Source organism: Mustela lutreola, chromosome 3, assembly GCF_030435805.1.
Source record: "Mustela lutreola isolate mMusLut2 chromosome 3, mMusLut2.pri, whole genome shotgun sequence".
Classification (NCBI taxonomy): domain Eukaryota; kingdom Metazoa; phylum Chordata; class Mammalia; order Carnivora; family Mustelidae; genus Mustela; species Mustela lutreola.
Genome location: NC_081292.1, coordinates 170,626,139 through 170,649,143, shown reverse-complemented (window position 1 = coordinate 170,649,143; position 23,005 = coordinate 170,626,139). Strand labels below are relative to the sequence as shown.

The window sequence follows — 23,005 nt, the reverse complement described above, 5'->3', positions numbered from 1 at the left end:
GAACTAAAACTCTCTCTAGACGGATTGACATTTCTTTAAAATTCCTGCACGCACTTCTTTGTAAAGGGAATAGAAGACTCTAAATTTTTGAAGAGAACAGGGAGCACCTGTGAAGTGCTGGGCCCTGCGTCGCTTACACACTTATGGCTCCAGCAGCTGCACAGCTGTCCCCTCTGGTCTCACTGCGGTGTTTGTCCTCCTGCTCTCCGATGCTGCGTCCATGCAGGACAACTGCTCTTCGCAGTCTCTCACTGGCTTCCACTCTGTTTCAGGTGCCCCAGTGTTACATAGGTGTTGGCCTTACTTTCCTTTGTCTCCTGTCTTTCTTTATCCAGATAAATGTGAGTTCAAGGGCTCCCTCTCTGGCAGTAATGCGGGAATTACGAGCATCGAATTTGACAGCGCTGTGAGTATCCCATGGCTGTGGAAATGAGTGCGCTTATAGAGGCGTAGAAACCATTTAAGACATCCGGTTCTTGAAATTTTAAAAATTACTCAGATGATTTCCCAGCTTTTCTCCTTGTCTTAAGTCCCATCAGTGTCCCATCACGATGCAAGGAGATGGTAAATTCTGGGCTGTTTGTGACAGTGTTGCAATCTGGGTGGGGGAGGCAGGTCTGCAGTGTCCCAGCCAGTCAGTTCTCTGCAGGCTTGCTGAAGGTCCCAGCTGAAGCGTGGCGGTGCAGGGGGAGCCACAGGCGTCTAGCTAGGTGGGTGAGAGGCAGGTCTCAGGGAGAACAGTTTTGGGAGGTTGTGGGAGGGAAGAGCTGGTGCCTCTGGGCTCTGTAGTTTGGACAGTGTGTAGACAGTTGGTATTTACTGTTACTGAAGGGGGTGGAGGGGATAGCTGATGAACTCGAGAGAACAGGTTACAGTTTGAACTGGAGAGTCTGCAATATTCCAGCGGGAGGGCAGGATTGAGCAAGTTCAGGAGCAAAGTGGATTTACCGCAGTCAGTGGGTTGACAGACTACTGGGAGTAAGGTCGGTATTCACATCAGCTGTGCAGCTTTTGAGCATCTAATAAGCCTTTTCTGGACTCGATTCTTAGGGAGTTTGTATTGTGTGGACTGAAATAATCTATTTTGTCTAAAATTTGTCTCCCCCCACCCTTATTCCCATAGGGATCTTACCTTTTAGCAGCTTCAAATGATTTTGCAAGTCGAATCTGGACTGTGGATGATTATCGGTTACGGGTAAGACCCAGTTAAAAAAGTTAGTATAACTTCAAACTTCATGAGGTTCTTAAGGCACAAAATGTAGGAAATGGCAGGTTGATTAATTAGGAGAATCGTGTTTTCCTAAAAATCATACTTGACTCCCCCTGCCTTTCCTTTTCCCCCTTGGGAAAATTTGTTTCCATGTTACATTCTTCCTTTGTCCAAGATTGAGTTTCAGAATGCTTGCACGAGGAAGCCATCACATTTCTCATAAAAGATTCAGGGTGTTCCTGTTCCTAAGAACTACATACTTGGGGCAGGCAGGTGTCTGTTTTAGCAGAACTTCCAACAATCCCAGCGTTGTTGTAGAAGTTACATTTGTTATGTCCCAAGACTCATAATGAGCTCCCAGAGTCGAGCTGAAAGTAGGACATAGGAGTGCATGTGGGTACACTTACGGTTAGCGAGAACCACAACTCTGACACAAGGTGGGAGCAGGTGGCAGGGAAAAGGGGAAGGTCGGGGTCATGTGAAGGAATTCGCATGTGAACCCGAAGTTGTTGAGAAGTCGCTTGGCCTCCACAATGAAGACCAAAACTTGATGTTTATAGTACTTTGTTTCTAGTGAAAAACAAATAGCTTAATTTGGGGACATGTTTTTCTCCTTAAGCCTGAAGCAGTTTTCACATGTGCTCATTAAGAAAAGGCTGTTGAAAGATAAGAGGGAGGCTGAGCTTCTTACAAAGAAAAAAGTTTGACACAAGCTTTTGTACATCAGCTTGCATGAGGCATGGCGTTGAGAGCTTCTTCGAGGGAAATCTGCAGAAAAGGGGAGCTGCCGCAGAATGGTCCGTTGCCAGTGGTCTGATGTGATAATGCTGGGATGCAGTTTGGAGAATCTTTGGAAATGCACAGTTCACGTGTCTCATAGGCTCTCCGTTTTCTTGAAGGAGCTGTAAGGAACACCACCAGTATTAGCTGCTAGTCAGTACCTCATGGACGGTGGTGATCCTTCATTCTGAGTCGGAAGAAGATCCAGGGTTACACATGCAAAGTATGGGGCAGGAAGCTGACAAAGATTACTCCCTTGTGAAAGCTGAAGAGCCTGTTCTGTGTTCTTGTCTGAATGCAGAACAGGGAACAGGGCCACTGGGCCCCCGTGGGCAGGGCTGGACCTTTTGCTAAAGCAGTAGTCCCATCTGTTCCAACACCTGAACAAGTTTTCAGTAGCCGCCCTCTACTTCTGCACGCTCAAGGTGGCCTGGCCCGTCCTCAACCAGCATGATAACCTGCTGTGGGCTATGCTGTGCTCTCTTAACCATCGATCCCTTACTGGATTCTTGAAACAGGATTGAATATGCCTGCAGTTCTTAGTTTGCCTAAAGGAAAAGGGACTTTTCTTGAGTGGCTCTGATGCGTCAGACCCAATACCAAGGTATTGTATGTACCCTACTGCTTTTTTCATCCCCAGGGGAACAAGGAGGGATAGGTTACGGAAAACCAAGGCTCAGTCAGAGAAGCCCACAAAATTGCCTAGAGTCCCCCAGCTACCAGATGAGAATGAGAACTGGGCTCCTTGCTTTTCTGTTTGATCTGGATTACTCTAGTGTCTCTACAGGTACAGCAGACCTGTCTCACCATGAAGAGGGACATACAGTCCTCCCTTACATTGTAGGCCATTGGAGGAGAAAAGCAAGCAGTTGAGGGCTCGGCCAGTTGTGCAGGATGATATTTTCCATTGGAAAAGAGTTCTATTCAGGTGACCATCAGCCCTTGGGTTGGACATAAGAAGGGGACCTGCAGGTGGGAGCCAGACCTGGAAAACAAAAATAATGTTGGGAAACTTTCTTCAAGTGAGCTAATCTGCAAGAGTGGGCTGAGTTTCATGGGAGAAAGCACTCAGGGTACTGGAACACCAGGCTTCCACTGGGCTTGCTGATGGGTTGGGCTGGTGCTAGGATAGTAGCCTCCGTAGCTGGGCTAGCTGACTTGGAGGGCTTCTGGCCCTCTCTCTGTGTATGTGTGATGAAGATCAGGATGAACATCCTCTGGATAAACATCTGCTCTGGGACCACAGAACACACATGGAACTCTTAACGGGGTCCAGGAAGTAAATACACTCCCTCTTGTAGGAGGCTCTGGCTTCTACTTAGACCCTAGTCAACAGAGGATGTTGGAAGACACATAGGTGAATGTTCAGAAATCCAGGACCCAAGCCCATAGTTTTTCTGGTAAGGGAAAGGTATTGGCAGAGACCAGAATGCAAGGAGCAACTGGCTGAGTGCTTTAAAATCCTTGTAGTAAAGGTGTGCTAGAGACAGCCTGGTATTTACAGAGGACTCCTTTGAAGAGCGGGTGTTTTAGATTCCCTTAAAAATCCAGAAGGTCCTTGCAAAACTTCCTAGCTGCTCTCTAAAATGTGACTTGAGGAATGGGGTTGAACAGCCCACCTTTTCACTTCTCTAATGTGGACATAGAAAAATAACCAGGGTGACGAAACTGGCTTTCAGATGGTGGTTTTTGCTTCAGAAACATCCTCATTGAGTTCTGCATTTTTTCTGGGGTCAGTTGACCATTTGGTGCTAACGGTGGTTGCTTGCATGGTGGGTGGCCCTCAGGTCTCTCTTGAGGCATAGGGGAGCACCTGGCAGGGCCGTGGAGAAGAGAGGTTCAAGCTGCTCTGATGTCTGAACATGCTGCCCCATCTCTTAGGAGCCACTGTTTGAAAAAGGAAGGTAAAACCTGAAAATTAAATAAATTGAATTGAATTAAATATTGAAAAGAAATGTCAGAAACACTGGGTGGATAAAAATTTTACATAAATCTGATGCACTTGAGATAAGGACTTTGTAAATCATGGAAAAAAACCTGGAGGAGGCTGCATTCCATACCTTTGTGAGCATGGAATGGGAGCCCGTCAGCTGGATTTCCTCCAAGGATGAGATTGGCAGAAGGACAAACTTTAAAAAGCAAGCTAACACATAAGAAGAGCCAGGAAAGGGGTACCAGGGTGGCTCAGCAGGTTAAACCTCTGCCTTCTGCTCAGGTCATGATCTCAACATCCTGGGATCGAGCCCCACATCAGGCTCTCTGAGCCTGCTTCCCCCTCTCTCTCTGCCTGCCTATTTGTGACCCTTTCTCTCTCTGTGTCAAATAAGTAAAATCTTTTAAAAAGAAGAAGAAGAGGAGGAGCCAGGAAATAACAGTATCTCTTTTCTTTCTTTCATCAGTCCAGCAGTTTTACCAGGGAAACTGTGTGCCCATAGCTGTTTGCAGTAGCACCATTAGTGCTCATGAGATGTAAAGTGACCTAGGTGTCCGCTGGGCATAGAAATTTCCATTAAATTGTAATTGCCACTTGACAATTACTTAACTATCAGAGTAACTTTGAAGGCTCTTAGTGGTTGGAGGAAGGAAGAACATTAATGCTCCCAGCAGTGGGCCTTATACACGGGGCACCTTGTTTGGTCCTTTTACTAAAACAGTGGGAGGAAGAGGTTATTTGGCAGATGTTTGAGCCCTGACTGTTCAAAGCCAGAGCATTGTGACCCCAGAGCCGGAGCATCTTCAGCTGTCACGTGGGAAACTACTTCTGCTGTAATGTGAAAATGGCAATAGATAATTTTTTTTTTTAATTTATTTATTTGACAGAGCAGGAGATCACAAGTAGGCAAAGGCAGGGGCGGGGGACCCTGTTCCTTGCTGAGCAGAGAGCCTGATGTGGGGCTCAATCCCAGGACCCTGAGATCATGACCCAAGTCCAAGGCAGAGGCCTAACCCACTGAGCCACCCAGGCGCCCCATCAGCAGTGGGTAAATTTTTAGGAGTATTTGCACATGAGAACAATGAAAGTATTAACACGCATTTAATAGAGTTCACAGAAATGAGTGCTCACAAGCCTGTTTATGAGCAGTGTCTCTTTCTCCGGAGTCTGCCAACTGGGATTTTACTGCAGTAGGATGAACGAAAACAGTGAATGTACCCAAAACTTTGATTTCTTTGATGATGTAGTTCTTTTCTCCGAGCTTAATTTACCTAGCATGGGGTGTACTCTTCCTGAGTTGAATGTCTCCTCATGAACCGTACAGTGTGGATGATCTGTGCTGGGTGGAATCCTTACTCCCATACTGTACTCAATGTAAGCCTTGTTGCGGGAGTGTTCAGGATCTTACGAGAAGGATCTGTGGGAGGTTTTTATACAGCCATAGCACAGCTGCCCCCTGGCTGGCGCATTTGTCTGATGTCGTTCAGTTTCAGAGAGGTTTAAATGTGGGAGAAACGAGTCTTCGAATCTGTGCCAGCTTCTCCCTTCAGAAGGGAGAAGTATGTGTGGGCCTGGGTTTTCTGTTCCTGTGGTGAGGTGGCGTTGCTCCACTGAGCAAGGAGGGAAGATAGGTTTCAAAAATTCTCACACTAAACATTTCACAAGGAACTGTGAGATCTTTGGGAGTCAGTGTGGAAACACTGTAAGTAAGTTAGCAGTTGTAGTAAGTATATGAAAGCTTTTAAAGGTTTATTTATTAGTTAAAAAGAAAACCTCAACGAATACTTTCTGAGCCTTTGAGATTTCACACCTAGAAGCATGCCAGCCTGCACTGGAAAATCCATGAGGAGTAGTGAAAGGTCCGACTCCCAGGGTCCCCTCCCGATACCCCTGGCATCCCCTTGGGCTCCAGTAGTGCCGTGATGGGCAGAAGGGTGGCTGGTGCTGAGCAACGCCCCAGGGCTGTGTTCCTTGGCGGGAACCCCCCAGCCAGCTGCTAAGGGGGTTCATTGTTGGGGCTGCTGGTACCTGTGGTTATGGTCTGACATTGCAAGCTGAGATCTCTGATTGAAAAAACCCCTAGGGTTTTTAATAGTTTATTTAGAGAGTCCTGATGTTTCCTTTTGTAAATTATGCCTGAAGGGAACCAGTATGTTCTGACTTTAAATAGGGTCTGGACTTTCAGAGGCACTGGGTAAAATCTAGGCTTTGAAAAATTCTGTAATCTGATACAATCCAGATTTACAGAGAAGGTTGCAGGAATCCTACAGACCTGTGGTATCTGTAACAGTTTATTTCAAAAAGGTCCTCCAACTGCATGTCCCTTTTTTTAAAGTTGGCACTAGTGGTGTTAGATTTTTTTTTCCCCTATACATTATTTGTGCTGAGAGATTTATGCTCTTCCTCTTGATTCCTTACCTCTGGGCCACACTGAAAGATAGGCTTTCTGGACATTTTGCCGAGCCACATATCCTTTGTCTGAATATTCCTGACCAGATCTTTGGGTGTTTGGAGAAGCCAGTTCTTCCAGCATGGTGTGTGCCCACGGCTTACCCCAGCTGTGTTCTCTCTCGCAGCACACTCTCACAGGACACAGTGGCAAAGTGCTGTCTGCCAAGTTCCTGCTGGACAACGCGCGTATTGTTTCCGGAAGTCATGACCGGACCCTCAAGCTCTGGGATCTCCGCAGCAAAGTCTGTGAGGAAATTTAGTCTCGCTCTCTGTCTGTACAATTAGACGTTAACCACAAGGTGTTTGTTGCCACACGTGATACAGTTTGAATTTCAAGTCTGGTTTCATATTCAGAGTGGCGTTGAGGTAGCGACAGTTTTCTGTGTTTGAGAGTATGTTTAAATAAGGAGCTCCAGTTACTCGGATGAGAGGGAAGCGATGCTCCCTGCACGGCCTCTGCTGTGCAGGGTCCTCTGCTCAATGACTAATGTTCACTTTTCTTTCAGGCATAAAGACGGTGTTTGCAGGATCCAGCTGCAACGATATCGTTTGCACGGAGCAGTGTGTCATGAGTGGACATTTTGACAAGAAAATTCGTTTCTGGGACATCCGGTATACTACCCCAGAGCTTGGTGGGGGAGGCAGATGAGAGGGTCTTCCCGTGGTAGAGCTCTGAGGAGGCTTTGTATACAGGGTGTACTTTTTAAGATCCCTAGAAGTAGCAAAAATGAGCTCTAGTCCACGTTTGTCTCAGTAGTTCGATATTCTTTACCGTGAAGTAGACAGTCGTGTTCAGTGATCACTTACGAGCACACTCTCCGCGCTTAGGAGGCACTTTTTCAGCTGCTAGGAAAATGAAGATGGACAGCTAGGTAGTTGGAAAGTCTGCACGGGGTTCGGAAGTAGAGCCAGGCGCCTTAGTCCAAGGATATGAGAGAACACCTGTCAGGATGAGTCTTAAGAAGGCAGTGGGCATCACATGACACAAAGCCCCTGACACACTTTCCAGACAGGACAGCAGGATAGCCTGGGAGATCGGGCTGTGGGCAGACAGGACTAGCTGGTGGTGGGTTGGGATCAGATGGCTGTTTGTTAAGTGACTTGCTCTTGTAAGCCATTGGGTGTTTTAACAGAGGACCCCTCTGCACAAGTGAGTAGATGGTGCAGGTGGCGTTCACATGGCGTCCTAGAAGCCCGGACCTCATCCAGCAGTAAAGGAGATGTGGAGCGGAGGGGATTTGAGGGAACATTCGCACATGATGGGCGAGGAAGGGGAGGACTTAAGCCAGACCAGTGACTGACTTGCCTAGGGTGGGAACTCTGCCCTAGAGTCCAGCTGCACACCTGGCATCACTCAGCTGGACTTGGGGAGCCCTGGAGCTGAACTTGTAGGGCAGGGAGCCTGCAACGGACCACATGTTTATCCCAGACCCACCAGAGCAAGTTTCTGGGCCCTTGGCCACGTTGACATGTCATCACTGGAAGAGTACTGAACAGGTCGCAGACCTGCTTAGCTCATGCTGGGCCGAAGCTCCCTGATTGGCAGTTACTGTAGCATTTCTCCAAATGGGTGAGGAAGTTAATTCTTCCCCAATTCCAAGTTCTGGTTCTTACACTATAACTATAGAATGTATTGATAGAAAAATAGTAAAAGCAGTTCCTGAAGTGATTTTTATAAGGTTGGGACACTCACTGTTCTTGAAGAGTATGGCATTCTAGTCGAATTCCCTCCTTTCCCCTTCTTCTCCATGGAGCATGGTGTCCTGGTCAACACGGGGAAGTGCCAACGCTTCCATGTTCCGTCTTCTCAGACTTCCCGTCACTTCTGTAGATCAGAGAGCATCGTCCGGGAGATGGAGCTGCTGGGCAAGATTACCGCCCTGGACTTAAACCCAGAGAGAACAGAGCTTCTCAGCTGCTCTCGTGATGACCTGCTGAAGATCATTGATCTGCGGATCAATGCTGTCAGACAGACATTTAGGTAACTGGAGACATGCTGGTTTGGGTTTTATTTGACCCTTGTTGTTTTTCTGGGGGTCACATGAACACCAGAAGCCCTGACCCTGCTTTCTCAAACCCCGAGTGGTATGAGCTCTCGGGGTAACAGTGCTGTTGTTGGTTTCAGCGCGCCTGGGTTCAAATGCGGCTCTGATTGGACTAGAGTTGTATTCAGGTGAGTAGCGCTTCTCCTCCTGTCCTGCCCCACCCCCTCAGCTGGTGCATGCGGGAGTTGGAGGTGGGGGCCATGTGTTCACTGACTAACCCTGAGAGAGTGTCCAGGAATGACCTGGAAGTTCACCTTTAGGGGTCACTATCTCTCTTTTTCCTTTCTGGTGTGCCTAAGAGCTGTTGGAGAACTTCTAAGGAAGGTGGGCTCTGTGCAGAAGGGCAGCCCCCTTTCCTGGTTCTCGGCTCTCCCTGCCCAGTGCTTCTCCCACGGAATGCTGAACTGGGGGTGGGTGCTTGACACTTTTCCGGTCTTACTTGTTCTGCAGCCCTGATGGTGGTTATGTGGCAGCGGGCTCAGCTGAGGGCTCCCTCTACGTCTGGAGCGTGCTCTCGGGGAAGGTGGAGAAGGTCCTTTCCAAGCAGCACGGGTAAGGGGAATCCTGGTAGCCCCCCTGAGGTTGTATGCAGGTGCTGTGACCTCTTTGGGCATGGACTGAGCCCCGGGAGAGCGTTGTGGGCTCACTGGCTCTGCTGTGAGCAAGGTCACTGAGGGGAGCCTGAGGCCATTCATGCAGTACAGCAAGCGGCAGTGTTTGCTTAGGGATGTGACAGTCTCTAGTTAGAGCCCTTTGAGTAGTGGCTGCTGGAGAAAGCTTAGGAAGATCACCTAGCGTCTCCTCTCTGCTTCTCCTTCTCCCTTCAGAGCCCCATTCCCCAGGAAATTGACTGGCTGTAAACCCAGATTTTCACTCTTTCAGTACTCCCCCGGGCTCTTGTTTCTCTTAGCTTTGTTCTCTCCACCAAGCTCAGCTGCTAGTTTTAATGGAGGTGGGGCTTTCCTCCAGAACCATCTCTCCTTGCTCCCAGGGGCAGTGGCCATTGTCCACTCCCCAGCGGGCCCCCGAGGCTCTTGTCAAAGGGTGAAGGCTACCGCCTTAGGGTAGACTTGGTTTCACTGGACTCCTTTCATTCTTTTTGTTTCTAACCTGCTTTCTTCAGTACAGTGTGGGGTTCCTTTGAGTTTCTGTGCTCATTGCCAAGGGCCTGCCTGTGGGCGGCAGCAGTCCTGGTGAGTAAGCCAGGCGTTGGAGAGAGCCTTGCTCCCAGAATGCAAGGGGGCCTGGCGTTCAGCTCACTAAGATCTCACAGATGTTTCGACCTCTCCCTTTGAAGCTCGTCCATCAATGCGGTAGCATGGTCCCCTTCTGGCTCCCATGTCGTCAGTGTGGACAAAGGAAGCAAAGCTGTGCTGTGGTCAGAGTATTGATGGCACCTTCGAGAGAGAGAGAAAGGAGCTGAAGTCGGAGAAGCACCCAGACTCCTGCGGCGGCTCTGTCCTGGCAGGTGGTGTGTTGGGTGTAGCTTCGATCTCCAGAGAGGAGCTGGAGCTGCGTGATGCGTGGCCTGCCTTTGAACAGGATTTCTGAGGATTTTAGCTGAGGTCTCTAATGGCCTGAAAGGATAACACTGAAAAAATCTGGCCCTGCAGTCACTTATCAGGGATTCAGGTTCTTGCCTTGATTCAGGTGGGAAACACTACTGGCTCTGATCTTCCATACCTCATCGGGGGAGCACGGTCACCTGCCGGCTTCCTTACTGGCCAGCAGGACCAGGAACGCCCCACACGTGCGCGTGGGTGTCATTTCTCCCTCCGTGCTTTCTCCCGTCCTTCCAGAGTCGGTTCTGGCCCAATGCATGTCCTGCCCCCTTGGGATGGTTTTCCCGGTAAACTCACTTGAATCATTGGATTAACAGAAACCCAAAAAGGATTACCCCTGCCCTCAGCCCACAGGGACTACCCTGATTTCTGAGGAGACAGCGGGACTGTGGTTCTCCCTGCTGGTCTCTGTCATTATTACAAGGCTCTTTCTCTGATCTCATCTGATTACTGTTGGAATTTCCTTAGGTCTCCTAAACTGTTCTTAGAAAGCAGCTGTTCTTCAAAGCTTCAGGTTACCTTTCTTCCTAACAATGCTATACACTTATTTCTTGATCAAGAAATAAATCTGTTTGGTTATAAAATACTTTCTGGAAGTAGGAGAGGAAGTGCAGAAACCTCCTTGCAGGGAAGTGGGCATGCTGTGGGAGTAGAGTGGCTTCCTGCAGCCATCTGTAGACTCCCAGAAAGTGGGCAGGGCACACACCACCTTCTTTCTAGGTGTGCCTCGGTGATAGCCGCTGGTGACAAGAGATTGGAGGCCTCAAATGTATTAGCCTGGAGCCCAGTTCCGGGTCACTGCCCCTTTGCCAAGCCTATGTGCAATACCCCTCGGTGCTTTAGTGCAAGAAGCCCGTTCCAAGAAGCATGGGAATGTCATCTTTAGGTGTCAGGAGTTGGGATCAAGGCCAGGGAAAATCTGGCCTGTGGCGCTTTTTTTTTTTTCTTTCTTTTCTTAAAACATTTATCTTTACCATTTTACCTGTGTATATCATTTTAGTTCCTGAGTGACTGAAACACCAGTACTTTCATCACTTTTTAATTTGCACTTTATTTTTTTCCTTCCAAACTTGTTCTCTGGACAGCTGTGGGTAGGAGAGCTGGAGCTGGGTGAGGAGGGGTGCTGTGTCCATCCTCCCTCGCTCCCTGGCCCTCCTCCCCCCGCCCCTTCCAGCTTGCTGCTCCAAGAGCTCAAGGGGAGGTAGAATTCGCAGGCCAGGGCGCATCTTTTATTTATTTATGTTGCCCAACAGAACTTGATTGTAAATAAAAAAGAAATCGGTTATATACTTTTCAAACTTTGTGTCTCTTCATGGTTATTGTGTGCTCCTCTGTCTTTCCGAGAAAAAGCTGTTTCTTCCGTCTGTTTGCGAGGTATTCGTTCATTTGTAAATAACAGCTATTTTCCTGGGGTCTCTCCTCATCGTTCATCATTCGAGCCTCCGTTACCACTGCCTGTAAACCAGCATCCCAGTTTCACATCACATGTAAGTCTTAGGGTCTCATGAATCTCTGCGTCTGTCCCGTGAGCGCCCAGCGCACTCACAAGACCCCTGCCATCAGGTCTGTGCTGCAGCCGGTGAGAGTACCTGGTTCCGCACTGAAGACTTTGTCCATAGGATCGATGGTGAGCCTTACCGGTCTCCCACTGGTCTCCAGCCTCTTCACTGAAGGGCCAGGAACTACCTCACGGAGGAGTGATTTGTTCACAGGGCCTTGGGTCTCTAGTAAGCAGCCTTGTCCTGGGACAAATCCTGATCTCCTGGAGCCACCACCCCCACCTCAAGACCTCTGTTCGTTCCCTTATGACGACTGTTTGCAGGGGGTAGGGAGACAGCCGAACATCCACTTCACCCAGCACCTGGGGGCAGGATTCTTTTGTGACCTAAAGTCTCAGAGGCAGCCAGCAGTCTCCAAAAAGCCAAAGGAGTCTTTTGTAGTCACTTTCAAGAAGGGTAAGTCATTCTTAAAAGAGACGTGAAGTAAGCATTGCAGTAACCTCTAACTATACTGTTTTCTTTGAACTTGGAGGGAAGCTTGGCTGCTCTCCACTTCGAACAAAGAGAGGTTTGGGTTTGAGATCCATCTGTACCATGAAGCTCTCTTCAGGTCACCTGCCCTGGCTGAGTGTTTGTGTGTGGGCTCACATGGGCGGTGGGGGAGGACTTCATCTGACTCATGGTCCTGACACCCCCTCCCCCCCCAAAATCTGTCCGATCATCTGGGATCCTCCCTGCTGCTGCGGCTTCTGCTGGTGGGTAGGAGATGGTCGCAGGAATTTCTCCATTTCTCAGATGAATCTGGGTGGTGGGAGCTGGTGTGCTCCCTGGTAAGTGATGGCAGCTTTGACCCGGACATGAACATATCTCAGAAGTTGAGGATTTTAAGACATTTTTCAAATGAACTTGGGTTCCCTAGGTCATTTCCCAAAATAGTGTGATAAATCAAGATCAGTGCCTTATTCTTAAAAGTACATGCCACATACGTACTAGCCTTTGTCCTTAAGTCCTGCAAAACCCCTCTACATCTTTCACATCGTGGCACGCAGGAGAATTTGTGTGGACACTGGAGTAATCTCTCAGCCTGGAGGGGCCAGCCTGGCCCCAAGAGTGGCTTGGTTGGGAAGTTCCAGATCTCTTGAGCAGAGCAAGGTGTGCAGAGCTACCTGTGTTTTCATGTGGCACAGCACAACCCTGCTTTTAGAGAACTAGATGTTTTGAAAGGTACACTTGAAACCCCTCACCCATGTGGGCACCAGGAAAGAACAGCCCTGATGAAATTCCCCTTCAAGACTGCCGGATTGCAGAAACCACAGACATTTCTGGGTTCCTGTGAGGCCTCAGATCATAATCAGAAGCCTGTGGCTCTCAAACCTGGTGATCTGTGAACTGTGTCCCGTGTCACAAATTGGGGGGAGTTTCATAGTTAAGTGAGAAGCTCTTCCAGCATCTTGACCCCTAGTGAGTGCCATGCCTCCAGTCCACACACCCCTCCAGGCCTACATGGTGAGGCTGCCACCAGATGGCCTGGGGCTGGCCACAGGGTTGCCTTTACTCCACTCCATCTTTTCTCTTGTGCCGTATGGAAATGCCCACTCGCTAGAAATCCAAAGTTTTCTTTCTTAATTTCTTTCTTTTTTTTTTTTTAAGATTTTACGTATTTATTCAACAGAGACCACAAGTAGGCAGAGAGGCAAGCACAGAGAGAGATGAAGTAGGCTCCCTGCTAAGCAGAAAGCCCAATGCGGGGCTCAATCCCAGGACCCTGGGATCATGACCTGAGCCAAAGACAGAGGCTTTAAACCACTGAGCCACCCAGGTGCCCAATCCCAAGTTTTCAAGCCAGTAATAAACTTGGTGAATCTTTTTTTTTTTTTTTAAGATTTTTATTTATTTGACTCACAGAGAGAGATATCACAAGTAGGCAGAGCAGCAGGCAGAGAGAAAGGGGGAAGCAGGCTCCCCACTGAGCAGAGAGCCCAATGGGCTCGATCCCAGGACCCTGAGATCATGACCTGAGCTGAACGCAGAGGCTTAACCCACTGAGCCACCCAGGCACCCCAAACTTGGGCAATCAAGGAAGGTGAAATGTACCCATTTGTATAGATTCTGGAAGAAAATCAAAAGTGGTACAGTCCAGTAAAATTACTTTTAATCTGCTTCACCTCCACATAATTTGGTTTTCGTACCTCAGGGAGCTCTAGCTTCATAGCACAGCCCTAGTGGTTTCCATCTATGCCTCCCAACCCTTCCCTGCCTTCATTCCAGATACTTCCATCCTCTTTGTGCTCCAGCCATGCTGTGCTCCTCAAACACTCCCACTCTCCTTTGTGAGTTTTCCCCTGGGCTACACAGCCCTCGTTTAACCCTGACTGACTGACAGGCTCCGTGAGCTCACCCACATCCAGTGGCCCCAGAATCTGAGGAGGCAGAGGAAACACTTGTGTGTAAGGAGCCCTGGTGCATCTACTGCCAGGGTGTTTCACAGCAAACCTGAAGCTTGTCATTTTCTCTGAATCACACATCCCAGACTACTAAGGACACCGTGCCATAGTTCTACCTCATAGGACTGGTAAGAACTAGGTGTCATCAACTGTTCAGTCCAGATTCAAATGTTCCCAGTTGTTTCAACAGTGAGTGTTTGGATCAGGATTTAACACAACAAACTACCTTAAAATGTAATTGTAATGGCTTGAAACAGTCATTATTTCTCTCGAACCTGTGAGTGGGCTGGGCTGGCCCAGTTGGGGATGAATGGTAGAGGGTGCCCTCACATCAGGCAGGCAGCTAGGAAAGCAAGAATGATGCAGCAAGATTGCACCCATCAATGTGCGAGCACTTGTCATCCTGCCCGGGTTGCCTTGTCCCATCTCACTGGCCAGAGCAGATGGCACGAGCACCCTTGCCTGAGTGTGGGGCGCCACCCAGCAGCATGGGGACAGACAGGAATGAACTGGAGCTGTTACGGCAGTTGTCCACAATAAGGGCCCTGTTCTGTTCGCCTTTTGGGTCTTTTTTATTCTAGAGCAGTATCTGTTGCTGAATTTTTTTATGCCCCACACTGGATCTGGTTGACTTTCCCCATAGAAGCGGTATGTGTGTCCTCGATGGGAACAGTGGCCCTGGGCACAGCCATGTGCCAGGCTTCTGTGGCTCTGCCCTGACCCTAGACATGGAGAGGAGGGCAGGTGAATCGGGCTCTGGGCTTTGTGTTCCCAGAGCAAGAAGATGGTTGGCAGTTAAGCTTGTGAGCGCAGCATGCAGGCTGTGCGCAGTCTGGTTTCTGGTTAGGAAGCCCTCAGTGCTGCTGCTCCCTAGAGTACATGCCCAGATGGTTCTAAGAACCTGTACGTCAGTTCTCAGGACCCCCGCTGTCCCGCTGTGGTGCTCAGCATCATGGACGCTCAGTCAAGTTAGTATTTAGTAGGACTGAATCAGCGAAAAGCTAACCAGACAGCCCCAAAAGGGTGGGTCGTTAACCGCCAATGGGACAAACGACGAGGAGGGAGGGAGGGAGGGACAGTAGTTAAAAACCTAAGAATAAACCACAGAGGAAGCAGAAGTGTTGCGAAGATACTGTTCTGTGCGTGCATGTGTAGGTTTCAGGTCACAGTGTAAAAAGTCTATTTCTTTTTTACTGGCTTTAAATGTATTGAAATTCACATAAAAGTAACCATTTTAAAGTATATTCACAGTGTTCCACTGCCACGCCCGTCTGGTTCCAGCAAAAAAAGGGACATTTCTGAACCTGGATCAGTGTCCATTTTTTCCGGACTTTTTTGATCTATACCAAGCAGCTGATCTACCTGAAGAAAAGCATGGGCACTTGTCTTAGCTCGGGCTGCTATCACGAAACACCACAAACCGGGCAGCTCTGACAACAGATACTTCTTCCTTCCACCTCTGGAAATCTGGTAGCCTGAGGTCAAGGCACCCACCAGGTAGGTTCCCTCCCGAGGCCTTATCTTATCTCGGAGGTCAGAGGTTGCTGCTGCTGCCCTATGCTCACCGGATTTTGGAGTGCACTTGCATTGTGGAGAGTGGGTGTCTCTTACAGGGACACTAATCCTATCAGATCAAGGCCCCGCCCTGTGACCTCATCCAACCCTGTTCACCTCCCAGCACCTTATCACCCTGGGGATTTAGGGCTTCCACTTGTAGATTTGCGGAGGGGTGGTGCATATGCATAAACATTCATTTCCTCTGAAAGGCCTCCCCCTAAGTGTGCTCAGCTTTTGGAGTGAGCAACTCAGTTGGTGCTTGGCCACGAAATCTTGTATCGAAGCAGCTTCATGGCCCCTGGAAGCCCCCTAGTGCTGGGACCCATGTGGCGTTATGAGGATGAAAAAGAACAGAGGCACACATGGAGGCACATGTCAGCCTTGTGGGAGAGGACGAGGGGAAATGCCCTGCAGAATCCTCCACCCCCAACTCTGCGCACAACTCTCCTTTTAAGGGACTCATCTGCACATTTGATGCATCTCCCCAGCCCTGAGAGAGGGCAGCTCACCGGCTCCCCTTATAGAGGAAGAAAAGGAAATAGCTGTGAGACAAGGTACTTCCCCAAGGTGGCAGGGGAACCTTCAATGGGTCACAGAACCTTGGACTCCAGCCTGGAGCTGTTTATATAGCATGGAAACCTGGAGCACCAAGTGCCATTCTCAGCACAATGCCTCAAAATGGACATTCAAAATCTGACTGGGGTGGGACCCCAGCATGGGTGAGGCGGTGGCAATGCCCATGAGAAATGAGCACCTGGGTCCTAGTCACAGATGAGTCACCCGTGGAAGAGATTAGATTAACTTGCAGCAATGGAGGGAAGTAGAAGGGAAGCTGAGCCCTTCCTAACAAAGAATTTTCTTATGTGTCACACTGTTTCAAAGAAAGGTGGTAATGATTTCCCCATCCCCAGAAGCATTCAACAACTTCTTATCGTGCATGTTGTGGAGGAGAGCCAAGCAAGGGATGGCGTGTGGACTACATTCTTTTTATTATTTATTTGTTTGTTTGTTTGTTTGTTTGTTTTTAAGTAGGCTCCATGCTGGGCATGAGCCTCAGTGCTGCAGGGCTTGAACTCACAACCCTGAGTTCAAGACCTAGGCTGAGATCAAGAGTCAGATGCTTAACCGACTGAGCCACCCAGGATCCCTTGGATGATAATTTTTTTTTTAAAGCATCTGCCCAACTTGAGAACCCCCAGGATCCCATTTATGATTTCAGATACTGTAAGCCAGCCCAACCAACAACCACCCTCTACTCCTTAGGCCAGCTGCCCAAGAGGTCCATGTTGGAATTAAGGTGGCTTTTTATAAGTTCTGATTCCCTGGCATTCTGTAAATAGAGTTGCCCCAGTCTTTTCCGGGGCTCTCTGCTTCAAGGAAACCAAGGCGATGAGGACACAAGATTTTCATTTTGTAGTTGATGTTTAGCGGGGTGTACCGCTTTTCTTCGTGCATGTGCCCTAATAAAGCCCTAAGACGATAACCTGCCCCTGAAGCCCATAAGCCTCTTAAGCTGAACATCTCCACCCTGCCGCCCCTGCGAGCTGGCTGGCACTGCATTTGGTACCTGGAGGTGAAGCGTGGGGCTTGGAGCTTCATCTCACTGGACACTGACTTCAGAGAAGCAAGCATTGCTGTCACCAGTGGTTCCCAGACTTTGCATTCATAGAGCTGTCGATTTCCAAAATAACTCTAGGGAAAGGCTGACAACTTTTTATTTTGGCCAAGTAAGGATTTTTTTCTAAACTGCCATCTACTCTCATTCTTATCTTATAAAAGAAAGGACATTTTGTCCTTACGCTCAGTGGCTGCATCCTGAAATATAAGTAAAATGTCATGATGTCTGCAGTTTACTTTCAAACGCTTCAAAGGGGAAAAACAATAAGTGAGCACATGCACTGAAGTGTTCATTGTCAAATCCCACAGAGGACTATGTGGGTGTTTATTGTGTTATTCCAACTTTTCTCTATATTCTGAACTTCACAATAGATTACCGAGAATGCAAAACTCATGGGAGGGGCAAATAAGTGGTGGCTCTAAATTGGGGGGTTGATGGAGGAAATGACCGAAATAGGGACCCAGGGAACTTTTGAGGGGATGGAAATGTTCTGCCTTAACCATAGTCCTAGTAAAACTCATCAAACTTCACTTTAAAATGGGCAACTTTGCATGTATGTAAAGTGTATCTCAATAATGAAAGAGAGGAAGGACATTTTAATATCCAAAAATTGAGGACTTTATAACCTTAGAAAAAAGGAGGACAGTCCTTTATAGTGAAGACATCTGGCTCCATGACAAAGCTTACAACAGTGCCCTTGTTTTTCTCATTTTTTTCTGCCAAGCAGAAATAAATTCATCACAGACCAGAGGCTGGGAATGACTACCAGAGACTACATTTCCAAAATGAATGAGGTCCAGTATCCAGCCCAACCCCACCTGCTGGGAACTGGTGGGTCAGTGACTGAAATCCATGAGTCTGCACCCTTCCAGCGACCTGGTTTTAACAAAACTGTGTGAGAATGGGTGTCCCAAGAGCAGCCATAGCTGCAAGTGGGTCCCAGATGCTGCAGCCCCTCTGATGGGGACACAGAAAGAAACACCCTGGTCATTTGTCTTCCTCTTGTTGGCATATTTTTAAGAGGAAAAGCAGATACTCTTCTAAGTTTATAACAATGTTATCTTTTAACCATTCTGCTTTAGGAGAAGTATGTGATTATTGGAGAAAAATTTTAAATCATAGACCAGGAAAAAAAAAGTGAAACCTGACATACCCACCATACAGAGACCAGTTAGCTCCTTAGTATGTATCCTTGCAGATTATGCCTATAATGTGTGTGTGTGTGTGTGTGTGTGTGTGTGTACACACAGAGTGTATGTGTTTGCAGGGTATGGTCATATTGCACATGCCATCCTATGACTGTTGTTTGGTCACAATCTCTACCTTCCTATTCCAGATATTTCTGTCTTACATGTCACCTAGACCATATACAGATTTTCCCGATGGGCCCAAATGTCCTGTAGATCCTATTTTTCAAATTGGAGATCCAGTCTGGGATCACACATTACATCTGGATGTTGAGTACCTTGAGTGTCTTTTAATCAAATACCTCCCTTTTCTGTGACATCGGCTTATGAAAGACACTAGCTATTTCTCCATTCATCGGGTAGCTCTCTTGTGGTGTCTTCTAGCTTGTTCCTCTATTCTCTGCATTTCCCATAAACTGGAAGTGATGTCGAAATGCTTCATGGATTCCTGTTCACTACTGTGGATGCTAAGATTGACCGTGGACCTAGCCTGGCCCCTGTTGTGCAGGCCAGGCTTGCACCTCGTGGTGAGCCCAGGATCCATTAGCCATCACTTGGGCGCTAATAGGGACAGCCATTCCCCTCCATCAACTCTTCACCTGAAGGTTTTGACCCCAATGAAGAATCTTTTTTGGAGTCGATCATTTTATCAGTATTTTAAGATGGGTATTTGCAATCATTCAGCAATGATAAAACCAACAGATCAGGAAACAATGGCCACTGAAAAGGTAATTTGTTACTGTTCTTGAAAGGAGTGGGCAGCCTGTGCCACACAGGACCACCTGGGGGAAGCACCAGGTTTGGTCAGAAGGCAGAGGGATGGAGGGGGAAAACATGGACAAGAGTTTTCCTATGGTTTCCATGGGGAAGAACTGGTGAGGCAAGAGAAGTGGGTTTAGGATTGGAGAGTTTGAATAACTTCAGGCTCTGTGATGACGGGCTCTCTCCAGTTGGCTGAATCCTGGTCTGGGGATGATTAGGGTAAGGCTGTAGTGGCTCCGCGTGAGAGCCCGTCCCAAGAGGAACCAAGGCCACTGTGGTGGCATCTGGGCTCCCGATTGGTTAGTTTGCATATGAAAGGTAGTTGTTGGGGTGCCTGGGTGACACCGTGCCAGGCATCTTTCTATAAGAAGAGTCTCATTGTTTTGGCCCTTGAAGTCATTTGTCACCTTAAGAATTCTCTGTTTAAAAATCACAGTTGATGTTTTTGGGGCGCCTGGGTGGTTCGGTGGGTTATGCCGCTGCCTGCTGCCTTTGGCTCAGGTCATGATCCCAGGGTCCTGGGATCGAGTTCCGCATCGGGCTCTCTGCTCAGCAGGGAGCCTGCTTCCCTCTCTCTCTCTCTCTCTCTCTCTGCCAGCCTCTGCCTACTTGTGATCTCTCTCTGTCAAATAAATAAATAAATAAAATCTTTATTTAAAAAAAGAAAGAAAAGAAAAGAAAGGTAGCTGTTTGTAGTCTCTGGGGAAGGAGTAGCCCTGGGAGGAGCAGTCTCCAGAGTCTGCCCCTCCCAGCCCAGAGCCCAGGATGTCACAACATCGGAAAGGCAGAAAATAGGGGGCACCTGGCTGACTCAGTCAGAAGACCATGTGACTCTTGATCTCTGGGTTGTGAGTTTGAGCCCCACATTGGGCCTGGAGATTATGTAAATAAATAAACAAACTTAAAAAAATAGAGCAAATCAGAAGTCATGATTAATCCACTCAGAGTTTGTCAGAGTATGTTTTTCTCCTTTCATCATCCTTTTGCATTTAGTAGCTGGCATTTCTCTGTTTAAAAAAAAAGTTTTCGGGCGCCTGGGTGGCTCAGTGGGTTAAGCCGCTGCCTTCGGCTCAGGTCATGATCTCAGGGTCCTGGGATCGAGTCCCGCATCGGGCTCTCTGCTCGGCAGGGAGCCTGCTTCCTCCTCTCTCTCTCTGCCTGCCTCTCTGCCTACTTGTAATCTCTCTGTGTCAAATAAATAAATAAATAAATCTTAAAAAAAAAAAAAAAAGTTTTCTCCCTTAGAAATTAAAAATACTGTTTCTCAATTTTAGCTATTGCCAGCTATCACACTGTTGCAATCCAGTGACTCATCCATGTGCTTTAAGTATAATGAGATCCCTCTTCTAGATGCTGGAGATGGGATAGGTGCATAAAGTCAGGGTTCTCTGCACTCTGGGAGCTTATGTGCTAGTGATGATGGGGTGAAGGACAGACAGGAAAGAAGATACATAGGTTCTTCTGCATGCAAGACTGATGAGGGGAACGGAGAAAAATAATGCAGAGGAGGCCACAAGTTTTGGCGCATGATAGAACGCACAATAGGGCCCAGGTGAATGGGGTCACACTGAAGTAAAGACCCAGAGGAATTCAGGAAGCAAAACAAGTGGCTCTCTGTTGGGAAGAATGGTCCAGAAGGGGAAACAGTTAAAGTGCAAAGGCCTTGAGGCAGGTTTGAAGAAAAGCAAAGAGGAAGGTGGCCTGGAGCAAAATGGGTGAGTAGTGAGAACTAAGGTCAGGGGTGCCTGGGTGGCTCAGTCGGCTAAGCTCAGGTCTTGATCTCACGGTTGTGGGTTCAAGTCCTGCATCTTTTTTTTTTTTTTTTTTAAAGGGACAAAGGTGCCTGGATGGCTCAGTTGGTTAAGCCACTGCCTTTGGCTTGGGTCATGATCCCAGGGTTCTGGGATCGAACCCCGCATCGGGCTCCCTGCTCAGCGGGGAGCCTGCTTCTCCCTCTCCCTCTGCTGCTCTGCCTGCTTGTGCTCTTTCACTCTCTCTGTCAAATAAAATCTTAAAAAAAAAAAAGAAAGAGAAGAAAGAGGGTTAGAGGTAACAAAGGATCAAATCTTGGAGGGCCTCACAGGCATTGTCCAGGCAGGAGGAAGCCACTGGAAGTTTCCACACATGCTAGCATTTCAAATGTTAGAACAAGCTTTCTGCTTAGACTTGCTTCATTCGCAGACACCACGTCAAGTTCAATATGTGAATGTGTTAATGGCCACAGTGTCCCATCTGTTTATTCCCTGAATGTTCTTGGAAGCAGCTGTTGAATGCAATGGTGAGGGAAACAACGGGACGGGCCCCTGCCCTCCCGGAGCCTAGAGTCAAGTAAGGGAAGAGAGACCATGAAATAATTTCCCACACAGTTGTCAAAGGTGACTGTGCCTCCAACCCAGCCTGGGAGGGAGGTTGGGAAAGGATCCCCTGAGGATGGGACTCCTCTCTTCCAGCACCTGAAGCATGAAAGGAGTCAGCAACTTGGAAAGAGGAGAGGATTGTTCTAGGCAAAAAGAACAGTATGGGGGAGTAGGCGGAACGCAGGGCAGGACAATGTGGAAAGCAGGTTCCCGTGTCTTCTCTCAGAGCAGTGGGAGACACTAAGTGGAGAGGACAGATCAGGGCTCGGAAGGGCCTTCTTCCACGTGCAGAAGGGCCTGGCAGCTGAAGATGGATAGAGTCCGACAGCAGGCGACATTATGGTCCAGGAAAGCAAAGGAGTGCTGGGGACGCAGGAGAAGGCTCTGGGGATGGGATGGTGTGATCAGATTCCAGAGACACTGGGGAGGCGGGGTGTAGGGAGGGGGCAGATCTGACAAGATTCGTCTCCATAATCAACAGGGCGTGGGGTCGGGGAGAGGAACCTCTAGTCCTGATGTGTTTTTGGAGTAATGTTGTTGGGGTCCGGAGCCCAAGGCCAGGAAAGAATTCTTGAGATGCTTTTGGTGCCGAAAGATGATTTTATTAAAGCCTGGGGACGGGACCCATGGGCAGAAAGAGCTGCTGGCCTGGGACTGTGAGGAACAACTGATTATACACTTTGGGGTTGGGGGAAGTAAAGACGAAGAGAACTTCTGAAAAGATTTTCAGATGCTGAAGAAGACTTACAGGATCCTGGAGGCCTGACTATTGTCAAGCGAAGGTGGTTTTTCTTTCCAGCAAGGCGTTAACATTAAGATGGGAGCTTCCTGGAGGACCATTCTACCCTGCCACCTCAAGTATTTGTCTGTGGGCTGCAGGTTATACGGACGGTTAATTTTCTCTACATTTCCTCTGGTCTTTGTTTCCATATGGGTTTGGCTTCTATAAGACCAGGGCTCATCTCGAGCTTGACATCTCCCCTTGACCTTTTCGTTTCTATCCCCCACCCCCAAGGTTGCATTAGCAGCCTGCTGAGTTTAATCAAGTCTGTTGAGCACTTGAAAATCCCCTGTCCTGGTGATACTGGGAGTGAAGGGATAATCAGTCTATTTCCAGAACCCAAAGAGGGTTAGGATAGAAAGTAGCTTTTCTTTAGCTCTCATTCCTCCCACCACGCCTTCCCCACGGGAGCTCCTACATCTGTGAGCCCCTCTGGAAGGAGACTAGAGGCCTTTGCCTAATGCCTAGAACTGCTGAAACCACCAGTTCACCCGTCTCAACACTAATCCCATTTCCACTCTGCTCCTTAAATGGGATTTGGCTTCTGGACATTGAGACGCGGGTGTGGGCCCCCTCTCCAGGTTCCCTACAAATTCCCCCATGCACGTCAAGCCAGGGACCTCGACAGGGTCATCTGGTTACATAGAGCAGGGGCCGACTGCTCTCCCCAGAGGGACAGAGCCCCTCTCCTCGCCTCCTGGGCCCTTCTGGCTGGCTGAACAAGGTACATGATGGCCCCTGATCCAAAGCTTCTCAGACCTCCAGGGCAGACACAGGGAGAGCAAGGGGCAGGGCCACCGGTGTTTTCCTGTGGTCAGT

General features: G+C 48.4%; 2 protein-coding genes and 1 non-coding gene across 9 annotated transcripts in view; all 3 read left to right on the top strand.

Annotated features, from left to right (window-relative positions):
* ATG16L1 (autophagy related 16 like 1) overlaps positions 1 to 9,952 on the top strand; it is a 36,395-nt gene extending 26,443 nt beyond the window's left edge. For all 6 annotated transcript variants that reach the window (XM_059167686.1, XM_059167685.1, XM_059167683.1 and 3 more), the window contains 8 exons: positions 336 to 406; positions 1,124 to 1,195; positions 6,500 to 6,620; positions 6,881 to 6,986; positions 8,206 to 8,355; positions 8,500 to 8,547; positions 8,870 to 8,971; positions 9,717 to 9,952. In XM_059167686.1, the coding sequence (XP_059023669.1) occupies positions 336 to 406; positions 1,124 to 1,195; positions 6,500 to 6,620; positions 6,881 to 6,986; positions 8,206 to 8,355; positions 8,500 to 8,547; positions 8,870 to 8,971; positions 9,717 to 9,810 (764 nt within the window). In that variant the 3' untranslated portion in view covers positions 9,811 to 9,952. The remainder of the gene's footprint in view (positions 1 to 335; positions 407 to 1,123; positions 1,196 to 6,499; positions 6,621 to 6,880; positions 6,987 to 8,205; positions 8,356 to 8,499; positions 8,548 to 8,869; positions 8,972 to 9,716) is intronic.
* Positions 5,761 to 5,985, top strand: LOC131828445 (small Cajal body-specific RNA 6). Its single transcript, XR_009352451.1, has one exon. It is a non-coding gene; the product is annotated as a small Cajal body-specific RNA 6 (non-coding RNA).
* Positions 9,953 to 9,967: 15 nt separating the features above from the next.
* SAG (S-antigen visual arrestin) overlaps positions 9,968 to 23,005 on the top strand; it is a 40,406-nt gene continuing 27,368 nt past the window's right edge. For both annotated transcript variants that reach the window (XM_059167687.1, XM_059167688.1), the window contains exon 1: positions 9,968 to 15,421. The gene's annotated coding sequence lies outside the window, so the exon portion shown is untranslated. The remainder of the gene's footprint in view (positions 15,422 to 23,005) is intronic.